Source organism: Carassius auratus, unplaced genomic scaffold (genome assembly GCF_003368295.1).
Source record: "Carassius auratus strain Wakin unplaced genomic scaffold, ASM336829v1 scaf_tig00216597, whole genome shotgun sequence".
In the NCBI taxonomy this organism is placed as follows: Eukaryota; Metazoa; Chordata; class Actinopteri; order Cypriniformes; family Cyprinidae; genus Carassius; species Carassius auratus.
Window position 1 is genome coordinate 330,001 of NW_020528654.1, and position 13,553 is coordinate 343,553.

Consider the following 13,553-nt stretch of genomic DNA (forward strand, 5'->3'; position numbering starts at 1 on the left):
TGTGCTCCATGTTGGATATCCCCTGTGTTGGATATAATAAAAGCCTTATTTCGTTTATCCTCGGCTCCGTGTTCCTTCAGGCAGCGTAAACCGTGACACGATGTGTTTTATAAGTTTGATAAACACGTTTAAAATGTATGTTCCGGTTTAGTAACATGCCGTCATATATAATTTTATATTTTATTTATTTTATATTTTATTTATTGATCGCTTAAAAAAACTAAATTTAATTAAAAATGTACGTCCATGCAGCATTTTATTGTGTGGTGGTACTGTAGGTGTACGGTTAAAATAAATAATTAAACAGCTTTTTGAAAAAGATCAGTTATACTTCCGTTTACTGCGTTGGAAGGGTTTAGGGCTGATACAATAAACATTAATATGCCTTGCGTATGAATTCCACCGGAGGAAGCTGTTTCACTAAGACTGGTAGACCCGTGCATTTCTAACCGGGAGCGCATACACCACCGCGATGTCGTGTTCATAGATGACAAACGGATAACGCGAAGGCAAAACGTCGATTTAACGGAGCAGAATTGTTTTTTGTTTTTTTTCTGAAATCCTATACATAGCATTGTAGCAGGGAAAGCTAAGCATGCGTCACAGGATGTCGTCATATTTTCAAAATAAAAGTATTTTTTTCATACAAAACAGCCTGGCTGTGATTGGGACATTAGACGCGTTGATATTAAGTCAAATAACACATACTTTATGAATATAGTGTTAAAATTTTGATCAATGAATAGTTTTTTTTGACTGCGTAATCTGCTTAACATGAAGAAAATTACAGGAATGAAATGTAATGTGGTTTTAAAGGCATCATAGACTGTAAAAAATTAGACCGTATTCTTCGTTCTGTTCAATTATATATTAGGGGTGCTCCGATCACGATCGGCCGATCGTTATGCGCATCTCGTCAGTAAAGCCGGTTTTCTAATGAGCCCTTAATTCCATCAGGTGCGTGATTTCACATAGAGCAGCTGTTACTACACAGAGCCGTTGTTAATAGAGAAGATGCGCAAATCCACTTCATTTTCAGCGTTTTTTGGTGCATCTTCTCTATTAACAACGGCTCTGTGTAGTAACAGCTGCTCTATGTGAAATCATGCACCTGATGCAATTAACCGCTGATTAGAGAACCGGCTTTACTGACGAGATGCGCATTAACGATCGGCCGATCGTAATCGGAGCACCCCTATTATATATGTTTTCCCCGATCCTGGTAAAATGTATATTTTTAGTGATGAACAAAACTACTGTAAATGTTTTGTTTTATATTGTTTGTGAATATATAATGTGTTTATATTCATTAAAAGAAGAAAATAAGACTTGGGGACGAATGAATGACTGAGAGGGAGAGAGAGGGGTACAAAGAGATGCTAGCCGCTCGCCCACCGTAATTCATAGGTGAACCCGTCAGAAAACTGTCAAAAACATGGTAGTCCCGCATGAGATACGTTTGGTTTTAATTAACAAATGGCTTTGAAGATATTATGATTGGTTAGTAAACTCGGATGAGTGTGCACTGTGGCGTGCAAACGCAGACGCTGGATCAAAGGTGTGTGAAAACATCCCTTTTCTGCTTTTTCTGCTCTTTTATGGATCTTGTTTTATCTGAAACAGTCGGTTTCAGTATATTTTTTATACAGTTTAATTTATAACCTTTTTTAAAAGAACAGAATGTTTTTTCAACCTTAGTTAAATTGCATTACATTATATAAATTGTAATGCAATTTATATAAATTACATTATATAAATTATAGAATGTTTTATATATAAATGTGAAATAACTAAAATGTGTTTTAGATTATATAAATTATATAATGTTTTATATATATAAATGTGAAATAACTGAATGTCACATATATGAAATAACTAAAATGTTTTCAACTTTAGCATGATAATTATTATATTATTTAAATTATATAAATTATATAACTGAAATGTTTTTCAACATTTAATTGTTTTAGATCATATAAATTATAGGATGTTTTATATATATAAATGTAGAACACAACAATCCCATTTATACACTGCTCATGAATGTAGTGGGAGGGGGGAGAAGCCATATAACCACACACACACACACACACACACACACACACACACACATAACTGTATAACTGAGATAAACTTCAAACAAGTTAACTGGCACAAACTTCAAACAACCTAACTAACACAAAGTTCAAACAGCTTCTGTCAAAACCACATGATCGATGCGTGGGGAGACTTTCCTATACCATTATAATTTAGAACTAATTATTTCAATAGGGTAAAACTTTCTGTCAAAACCACATGATCGATGCGTGGGGAGTCTTTCATGTACCGTAAAAACTAGCTGTCAAAACCATGATTTAGAACTAATTAGGTCAATAGGGTAAAACTTTCTGTCAAAACCATATGATCGATGCGTGGGGAGTCTTTCATGTACCGTAAAAACTAGCTGTCAAAACCATGATTTAGAACTAATTAGGTCAATAGGGTAAAACTTTCTGTCAAAACCATATGATCAATGTGTGGGAAAGGTCATAGGTTAACCCTTGAACTCATTTGTTCCGCCCATCCATCATAAGGTCACCGGAATTCAACCTGTCAAAAGGTCAAAGTCATAAATCATCATGACAGAAGCTATAGTATATTTACTACTGTCAGGGATTCCTGTACATTGTTCGGTTCTGGCAACAGAGCCCCTCTGCAGCAGGGCAACTGGGTGACTGTGAGGCAACATAGTCTTGGGTCAAAACACTGCTCTTCTGTTCCGATCAAAAACAGGTTCTCCCCACTCAGTGATGCACCCACTTGGAAACCTGATGGTTTCATAGACAGTTGGACAAGCTTTTGGGGCAGACCAGACCTGTTGAAAAGAGATGGTCTTCATCCCTCCTGGGGTGGTGCTGCTCTTCTCTCTAGAAATATGGCAAATAGTCTTAGTGTTTATACTTGACTAACTGGGTCCCAGGTCAGGAAGCAGACAGACTGGCTAAATCGACCATCTGCTAGCTGCCTCACGTCACGGAGGTCAGTTAATTCTCAGCACATAGAGATTCTTTCACCTAGATATAACAGGATAGAGACTGTGTCTGTTCCCCAAACTAAAAAATACAAAAAACGTCCAAACCACATTAAGATTAACAATTTAATTGAGGTTCAACAAATAAAAAACAGATGCAATATGGATAAAAAAAATGACAAAGCTTGGCTAATTGAATTTCAGATCCCTTTCTCGGCCATGAAAAATCATGATCGGGGCATCCCTAAAAAATATCATAATTTGTGCTCTGAAGATGAATGATGGTCTTACGGGTTTGAAACGATATGAGGGTGAGTAATGACATGTTTATTTTTGGGTGATCTAGCCATTTAAACACACCTGAACCAGCTATTCAAGGTTCTTGGGAATTTTAAAACAAAGGTCTTACCTGAAGTTCCAGGCAGGTGTGTTAGAGCTGAACTCCACAGAACACTGGCTTTCTTAGATCAGGTCTGGACACCCCTGCCTTGCATCAAAATAAATCTATCAGTTTATAGTAATACCACATATTTTGTATTTATTGTATTAATAAACCTTATCTTATTATATCTGTCTTTTTTTTGTCAATCTCCAGTGGCCAGTGAGAGAATAATGGGTCTCATTCACTAATTTTTGCATACAATTTTCTTATTTATACGCACATTTGAACTTCTGATGAGAACTTTCCGCCTAATTCACAACACGTGCATACGCACATGAGCTTGTTCTTAAACTCGTTCTTCTGTTAGTGAATTTGGAGTCTTCTAAATGAGCACCCGCATGCACGAGGTCAGTAATTAGCATAATTCACACCCAAACCAGCTCCATAAAAGGGCTTTCCACAACGAGTTACTTGTACAGAGAAAGACAATTATGGCACCGAAACAAAAGACAAAGAAAAATAACTTTAACCATAATGAACGTGAGGTTTTGCTGTCGGAGGTGGAAGCCAGGAAAAATTTGTTATTTAAAAGTGTTTCCACTGGCATAACGGGCACAGGTGAAAAAGAAGCATGGGTTATAACACAGGCTTGGAGATAAGGTGGTATAGGGTGAGAGCGGTTGGTGATGTGGCTTAGGAGTGGTTCCAGTGAGTTGCATAAATCAATGAAGACTTCTCTGGGCAACCTAAAGCGACTGAACAGCCATTCGTCACTCTCAGCGAACATATCTGTGCGCTCTCTAAAGACGTGCTCTCTCCTTAGAGCATGCACCGCAATGTCTTCAAGCAGTACCAAGTGTGCCACGCCTCTAAACATAAGATGAGACACATTATTCACCGTTTATATAAGGATAGATCAGGTGATTGTTGTTTGGACCTCTAATATATATATATATATATATATATATATATATATATATATATATATATATATATGTATATATATATATATATATATGTATATATTGGAACTGTAATTATAATTTATCAATAATATAGGGTTCTTAACACATGCTTATAAGGCCCCGGTTGTACATGATTATTGCGTACGTGTGGTATAAGTTGTTCTTGAATCTTTTCGTACATTTAGAATAAATTTTAGTACGAAAGTTTTTGATGAATAATGATTTATTCGTGAAAACGTCCGTACGCACACTTCACACAAAAATCTGTGCCTACGCATATTTAGTGAATGAGACCCAATGTTTTAATACAAGGTTGTGTTGAGTGCAGTTGTTCTTACCTGTGTAGTGGGCACCAAGAGGTTTTCATTATTTGTCCAAGGACTCTTCTTCAGTATGCAAACATCTTTGTAAGTTTTGCAGTCTGGATCAAGTTTGGCAAAGATTGTTGATTCTGATGGGCCTATGGTAATTCTGTATGTCTCAAATTCTGCACAAATCTGTAAACACATGAAGTGCAATGTGTTACAAAAAAAAAAAAAATGAACAGCAAAAAACAATTCAATGATCAAAATATTAAATGATTTATTTGTGTGAGTGATGAATAGTGTCATGTTTACCATTCCAAAAGGGAGGACCTGATTACATATCTGGAGCATGTGTATAATGTGAACAGCTCAGAGTAGTGTCCGGTTTAAAGTCATTGTATGAGCACACCGCCATGTTCATAAACAAAGCTTCAAATACTTTCACTGTGCTAAGCCGGGGGCCTCCAAACTCGGTCGACATCTCATGGTTAGACATTTATTGCATATTAAAATATACATATTATAACAAATAAAGGTAATTACTTCCACTTTTGAAAGTCATTATGTATTACTAATACAATTAATTTATACAAATATATTTGGCACACAAAATGAGATAAGAGAGAATTTGATTAGTTATATGAGGAAGTAGCTGAATGACGAATCATTCTGTCTCTTAACATCTCTTATTGTAAGCCATATGTATAATATAAAGTAAAGGTAAGTGATAGGACGTTTTATTTTTGGATAAACATTTTATTAATAAATACAATATCTCTTAAAATACCTTATTGGGTTATGATAATCATAACAGTTTGGTTTGATCTAGCGCAGAACTAAAACTTTAAAGAGCCAGTAAGATGCAAATTCTAAGCTTCCTATCACTGTTTATAAGTCCTGTACAACAGGTTTAAATCCATCCAAGGTTAAAAAAAAAACATCCCTGTGGAACACACCAATTTGAAAAACTTATGGAATGCATTGTCGATATAAAAAAACTGAATGACGAGTAATTCCTTACTGCTAAATTCTGAAAAAAACAGAGGTGATATTTATTGGACCTAAAACTTCTGCATGTAATAACCTAGAATCTGTCTAAGGCACGATGGCTGCTTTGTCAATTCTTCATCATCAGTTAGGAACCTGGGTGTGCTATTTGATTGAAATCTTTCCTTAGAAAGTGTCACAGTCTTCTGTCTTTGTCTTTCTGTGAGCACATGGCTTGTGTTGTGTTTGTTTGGTGCCACGTGCTCTCTCCTGTCTATTTTCTAACCACGACCATCTTGTTACCTCATCATTGTTTTAGTTGCTCCACCTGTGTTTCTCCCTTTCCACTGGACTCCATTCTCCTAAACTCCACTCACCTGTTCTCTTGTTACCTCATTCCTTGATTTAATTTGTTCCAGCTGCTTACCTGATTGCCTCTTCTTTATAAGCTTCCTGTGTTTTCTGTTCTGGGCTTTTTTGTCTCACATAGGTACCGGTTAATGCCTTTGATGCCTGTCTACTCTGTGTTCAGTCTACGTCTTGTAACTTTTGTTTTTCCCCCCTTCGGGGTGGTTTCAGTTGTGTTTTTGTTTATTTTTGGTGACGTATAAATAAAGTCTTCCCATCTGCCTGCACTTGAGTCTTCGCCTCTTGCGATCCGTGACAGTACAAACAAGCCATTTGAAGACTCAGTGGCAATGGGGATTTTCTTATACCCAGCTTCCAGGGGACCAAGGATCCAGACCCCTACCATTGGGCCGCATCCCTGTCCACAAGACAATCGTCCCTTCGGGCTGTATTATGCCAAAGACCTCTTCGATGCAGTCCAAGGGCTAGGGCTTGAGGAGAGCACCCTCATCCATCTGTTTTTAGTAGGCCTGGACGAGCCTGTCAACTGGGTGGAACTGGGGGAGCTAGATAATTGGTCCTATTGGGAGATGGTCGACCACATCATCAATTTAAAGGAGGTGGAACTGCTGGAGGGTGCCCCCTCCCAGTATGGGCTGCTGTTCCAGGACCTCCTCAGGTAATGCCGACCACCTCCAGTTTCTTGGGGTTATTTTCTGGGCACGTTGGGCTTAGACGCAGCATGCAGGATCCTCCACTGATGTCCGCGAGGGATGCAATGGCTGCTCACGATTCCCCTGAGGCGGCGGTGACCGCTCCGAAAGCTCCAGAGTTGAGTCAGGTTCCGGTTGACCCTCCAAAGTAGAGTCAGGTGCTCATGGATTCTCCGGAGTCAGGGTTGGTCACTGTCGACCTCCAGAGTCAGGGTTAGTCACCGTCGACCTTCCAGAGTCAGGGCTAGTTCCTGTTGACCTTCCAGAGTCGAGTCACGTTCCAGTTGATCCTCCTGAATCGAGACAGATTCCTAATGACCTTCCAGAGTCGAGTCAGGTCCCCGTTGACTTTCCAGAGTCGAGTCAGGTGCTCATGGACCTTCCAGAGTCAGGGCTAGTCAGCGTGGACCTTCCAGAGTCAGGGCTAGTCAGCGTGGACCTTCCGGAGCCAGGGCTAGTCAGCGTGGACCTTCCAGAGTCAGGTGAGCCTCAAGGACAGAGTCAAGTCACCGGTGAGCCTCAAGGACAGAGTCAAGTCACCGGTGAGCTTCAAGGACAGAGTCAAGTCACCGGTGATCTTCATGAACAAAGGCAAGTCACCATTGATCTTCATGAACAAAGGCAAGTCAACATTGATCTTCATGAACAAATACAAGTCACCAATGATCTTCATGAACAAATGCAAGTCACCAATAATCTTCATGAGCAGAGTCAAGTCAGCACCGATCTTCTGGAATCCAGTATAAACACCATGGGATTATCAGAGTTTCGTCACTTCTCTGTGGAACTACTCAAGTCTCTCCTCGCCTCTGCGGAATTTCCAGAGACTCATCATGCCTCAGCCGAACTCTATGAGCACCCGACGGATCCTGTTGTGGCCACGGAGGCTACTCTTAACTTGTTCAGATTCTTTGTTTTAGACTTGCCCAAACAGACTTGTCCTCCTGTTGGTCTGGCAGCACGGATGTGGTGGTCTTCTGCTTCCGCCCTGGGAGACTCCGATCTCAAACACAAGGACATGGTGGTCTTCTGATCCACCCTGGGGTGCACCCGTTCCAACCACATGGTTGTGGTGGTCTTCTGCTCCGTCCCTGGGGGGCTCTCGTCCTGATCACACGGTTGTGGTGGTCTTCTGCTCCGCCCTGGGGGGCTTCCGCCCTGACCACACGGTTGTGGTGGTCTTCTGCTCCACTCTGGGGGACTCCAGCCTCGACTACAAGGACGTGGTGGTCTTCTGCTCCGCCCTGGGGGCTTCCGACCTGACCACACGGTGGTGGTGGTGGTCTTCTGCTCCGCCCTCGTGGGCGTCACGTGATGTCCTTCTTGGACTTGTGTTTTTGTGTTTATTTTTTGTTCTGCGGTCTGTGTCTTTTTTTCTGTTTCCTCCTATGGACCTGGCCCTCCGTCCCTTCCCCTGATCCTCCGCCGGTCCACCTCCCTCCTGGGTTTCTAGTCTGTGTCTCTTGTCTCTGTTTCCCCATTTTACCTGGTCGTCTTGTCTCTGTTTCCCTATATTACCTGGTCCTCTTGTCTCTGTTTTACCATTTTATCTGGCCCTCCCTCCCCCTGATCCACCTCCGTTCCGCCTCCCTCCGTGATTTATTATTTTGGAGTGTCTGGAATCCACTCCTTAAGGGAGGGGTTCTGTCACAGTCTTCTGTCTTTGTCTTTCTGTGAGCACATGGCTTGTGTTGTGTTTGTTTGCTGCCATGTGCTCTCTCCTGTTTATTTTCTAACCATGCCCATAATGTTACTTCATCATTGTTTTAGTTGCCCCACCTGTGTTTCTCCCTTTCCTCTGGGGCATGTTCAAGTTCAAAACGGTGTGCAACGTTTTGCTATGGTTTCCGGATTGAACATCATGTTTCCTGGAAACGGTGTGCACCGACCGGTGTGCAACGGGGTTTGAGATGCGTTTTCTCTTGTTTGGTGGGTGTGTCAGAACTGCAGTCCAATCAGCAGCAACATGTTTATAAAGCACGCGGTATTAAAGTGAACTCGTACAATGGCTTCAAGGAAAATAATGTACAAATATGTTCGTTGCAGCTCGGTATACGCAATAACCGAGGATATTAGAAGACATGTTTGTCATAAGTTTTATTGTAAAAATAAAGGATATCAACATAATGATGTAGTTGTTTATATTTTTAGCTTCATTGCAAGTGTATGACATTTGGTATAGAAATAAACAATGGTAATTAAGTGCTTTTCCTAAAAATGAGAAAGAAAATACAGGGTATTAAAACCGTATGACCTACAAATAAAGTCAGTATGTGAGGCTAAATAGATGGCTCCGAAGATTCTTCACAAAGAAACCAAAGAATGGCCTTTTTTTCTTCAATGAGCCTTCTCAGCTGCCATAGTTGCAACTCTTGCGTCATCAGAACAGTGTGTTCAACGCATCACCGTTTCTGTTTAAAAAACGTTGTGCAACGTTTCGTCGGGACTGAACGCAGCCCTGGACTCCATTCCCCTAAACTCCACTCACCTGTTCTCTTGTTACCTCATTCCTTGATTTAATTTGTTCCAGCTGCTTACCTGATTGCCTCTTCTTTATAAGCTTCCTGTGTTTTCTGTTTTGGGCTTGTTTGTCTCACATAGGTACCGGTTAATGCCTTTGAATCCTGTCTACTCTGTGTTCAGTCTATGTCTTGTAACTTTTGGTTTTTCCCCCCTTTGGGCTGGTTTTAGTTGTGTTTTTGTTTATTTTTGGTGACGTATAAATAAAGTCTTCCCATCTGCCTGCACTTGAGTCTTCGCCTCTTGCAATCCGTGACAGAAAGCCACGTTTCTAGCATTTGTAAATTACGGCCTATGCTCTCAGTGTCAAATGCAGAAATGTTATTCCATGCATTTGTGACCTCAAGGTTAGATTATTGTAATGCTTTATTGGGTGGTTGTTTTGCACGTTTAGTAAACAAACTACAGCTAGTCCAAGAGTTCTTACTAGAACCAGGAGGTATGACCATATTAGCCCGGTCCTGTCAACACTGCACTGGCTCCCTATCAAACATCATATAGATTTTAAAATATTGCTTATTACTTATAAAGCCCTGAATGGTTTAGCACCTCAGTATTTGAATGAGCTCTTGTTACATTATAATCCGCTACGTTCTCAAAACTCAATTTGATAAAATTTGATAAAACCTAGAATATCAAAATCAACTGCAGGCAGCAGATCCTTTTCCTATTTGGTGCCTAAACTCTGGAATAACCTACCTAACATTGTCCGGGAGGCAGACACACTCTTGCAGTTTAAATCTAGATTAAAGACCCATCTCTTTAACCTGGCTTACACATTGAAATCCAAATCTCAAATCCTGAGGTAATCCACATCACATCTTTTGGGGGTGAATCATGTCTTATTCCTCTCATTGCGAAGCAAACTGTAAAATAAAAATAAAACTTGAAGAGCAGTGTCTCTGCTTTGTTATCTGTAGTATGGTGTGTATTCAAGCCCCGCACTTCAGTGAAACATTATAATCTGAAAAGTGCGTTTAGTGCGTGGCCGTGGTCATATTAAATATAATGAGACGTGAAAAACTGTCATTGCTTTGTTTTCATATGGATTATCACAGAATATTTGTTTTCAGCAGCACTTGTTTAGTTTAAAATTAGACGTCAAGCTTTCTATAGATATTTTAATGACTCGTGTCTGAATGAAGATCGCTGCAGACAGCACACCTTGATTGTTATATTTATTTTCATAAATCTACAAAGTTTTGTTGTTATTATGTCTGTATACAAAAAGTAGACCCTTTAATGATTCGATTGATGTATTGCACTTAATTGTATGATCAAAACTGAAAGTGTAATTTAAGTTCTTTTTGGGGTTATCAGGAGAAAATGCCAAATAAAGTGTATATGCGTTAATCGACTCCAAAGGGTTAGCATGTCCTTGATTTGAGACTCAATGAGTTCCTTTTTAGCAGGAGAAGTGCAGTAGGGGGCAAGGTTAACTGCTCAAGGGGCTCTGGCTCATCTCCAAACATCACCGTCCTGGATGGAACATGGAGTGTGACCGAAGATCTCAACATGAAATCCATTCCAAGAATAATAGGAGAAGAAAGACTTTGGAGAACTGCAAAATAATGATAGAAGTGCTGACCCATGAAACCCAAGGACAACCAGATGACACCCAGTGTGCAACAGGATGCGCAATCCGCAAGCTGAATAGGAGGTGCGGTCCACAGTTTCACTCGTGTGTCCCCCAGGAATAGTCTTGGCAACCACTGCCGATAGGGAAGCACCAGTGTCAAGAGTGGCATCAAAAGCTTTTCCATAAAGATTAACCTTTACTCTGAATGGATTATTCAAATGAGAAAAGGAAACAACATTCTCCATATGGCACAAAGTAAGCTGATCATTTATGGAGGCATCATGAAAACAAGGCACAATTACCTTCTGGAAGGAGGATTGCCCCGTCTAAACGTCCTCCCTCCCCTGAAGTTTCCCATCTGGATAAAGCCAGCGATTTCATTCCCATTTCCAAAAGCCTGGTCACAGCCATCAGCTTCAGGTTCTATATTAACATCACCTGACATGTTCAGAGACTCTGGGAGGCAACTGCTGCTCCACTTTCTGACTACAGTTTTGGCAAGTACGAGTGGTGAAGCCAGGTAAGGAGCATTTAAAGCAATGAACATTTCTTGAGGGCACACCACTAGCCCGTAATTGAGGCGGACACTCCACACTTATTATGCATTTATTAAGCATAGAGTTAAGTGCATTTGTCATGGAAGCCGAATCCACCGCAAGCGACTGAGTAAACATGGGTGCATGACTGTAAGAGACACCAATTGGCACTGACCTTGAAGTCATCGACAGAGCTTGAGCCACACCGTAAGGTGTTGTGCTGGCCTAGAGAGCTGGATGTGGAGTAGCAGGTTCTTTATGTTCCCACTGCGTTAAGCAGTCCAGCATGCCTTTTTGCAGGTCAATCGAGTCATGAAGGCACCGTTGCAACACTGCCACCTCTGCTTTTAACATCTGGACTTGGTACTTTAAGTCTCGAATAGAATGCAGCAACTCCCTCTGTTTTGGGCTGACAGTGGGCCAGTCAGTTAGGTCAAACTGCAAGTCAGGGTGAGTGGTCATTCCATACAAAGCGCTGTCACGCTGAAGCAATGTGAATTAAAACAAGAAAAACAAGAAAAAAAAAACAGTAAATTTCCACAAACATTATAGTCAAAGCAATAATAGCGTATGTATTCCCAAATGAAATAAACTGTGATATATATAACTTATATATATATATATATATATATATATATATATATATATATATATATATGTATACATTTAATTAATTTATGCATTTAGCAGACGCTTTTATCCAAAGCGACTTACAGTGCATTCAGGCTATCAATTTTTACCCATGTGTTCCCATGTGCATATTTTTCCCATGTGCATATTTTTTTACACACCCATGTTAACGGATTCCAGTTGCATTCCAGGAGCATTGCGTCTGCAGCAGTGCAGCGATCGTTTACGTACCGAGTAGCGAACTGCAAACGCGTCCTGTGTGAAAAGACATTGAGTCCGTTATGAGGGGCCGTGCAAGCCATAATTCATTCTGGCACTCTCACACACATACATTCTCCATTCACATACATATATTATTGCTTTCACACACATACATTCTCCATTCACATACATATATTCTTGCTTTCACACACTTACGTTCTCCTTACACATACATATATTTCTACTCTCACACACATACATTCTCCTTTCACATACATACATTTCTACTCTTTCTCACACACATACACTCTCCTTACACGTACATATATTCTTGCTTTCACACACTTACATTCTCCTTTCACATACATATATTTCTACTCTCACACACATACATTCTCCTTTCACATACATACATTTCTACTCTTTCTCACACACATACATTCTCCTTACACATACATTTACTTCTATCTTTTTTGGTATCCATTACTTCCTGTTTAAGCAGGAAGTCATTTTCAGACCAGGAAATACATGTACAAGACCTGATCAGCTCTTCCTTACAATTTTACAGTTATGCTATTCAAAGTCATCCTTTTTTCTTTTCAAGTACATATTTTAAGTTTTTAACTTGAGCATATCATTATGCAACCTATGTGTTTTACAGATCTGTGTACAAGTGTTAAGACACTGATTTTGATTGTATTAACAGGGCTTAATGGTAAATAAGTTCTCTACTGGTCTGGTTCGGCCAGTGGTTTAATTTCTTTTACTTGCCCTGGAAAAAATTTCACAGGACTTGCCACAATCAATCAATCAATCAATAAGACTTATTTAATTGTTGACTGTAACATTGTATTGTAATAAATAATAACCATTTTGCACAAATAGGTACAATATTTCAAAGATAAAACTAAAATAAACCATTCTTTTTCAGGCCTAACTATTCCAGTTAAGTATGCACTGATCAGGATTTTATTTATTTTACAATCAAATGAGCCGATTCCCATTCTCATTGCCAATTTATTTACTTCTTATTCTTTTTCTCTCTTTTTCGTTTTTACATTTATTAAATGTTTATTTTGCTCTGTTACTGGCCAAACTAACCTTGAGCAAACAAACAAACACTATATGCAACATGAAGCAAGTGCACAAAACAAAAACATCAGATGGGCTGAATTAATATTTTATTATAACATTTATTAATATTAGTTTTATTTCCTTAATTATATGTGTGTGTGTGTCTGCACTATGTTTGTACTTTCTGTACTGGAAGCTCCTGACGAAATTTCTTCTGTGTGTAAACACTTGGCAATATAGGTCTTTCTGATTCCTATGAAAACGCTAATTCAATCTCTGACAGCAGGGGGCGCTTATAGAACA

The 13,553-nt window shown here is 39.7% G+C and overlaps 1 protein-coding gene across 25 annotated transcripts in view; it reads left to right on the plus strand.

Moving 5' to 3' along the window:
• LOC113098631 (collagen alpha-1(XXV) chain-like) overlaps window positions 1-13,553 on the plus strand; it is a 564,810-nt gene that overhangs the window by 160,074 nt on the left and 391,183 nt on the right. For 2 of the 25 annotated variants that reach the window (XM_026263686.1, XM_026263680.1), the window contains exon 1: window positions 10,499-11,329. The exons of 21 other annotated variants lie outside the window; for them this stretch is intronic. Coding sequence is in view for 2 of the 4 variants with exons in the window: in XM_026263680.1 (XP_026119465.1) it covers window positions 11,028-11,329 (302 nt within the window). In the remaining 2 variants the exon portion in view is untranslated. Of the gene's footprint in view, window positions 1-10,498; window positions 11,330-13,553 lie in introns of those variants that run through there. 2 more of the 25 variants (XM_026263681.1, XM_026263688.1) reach the window with 2 other exon arrangements.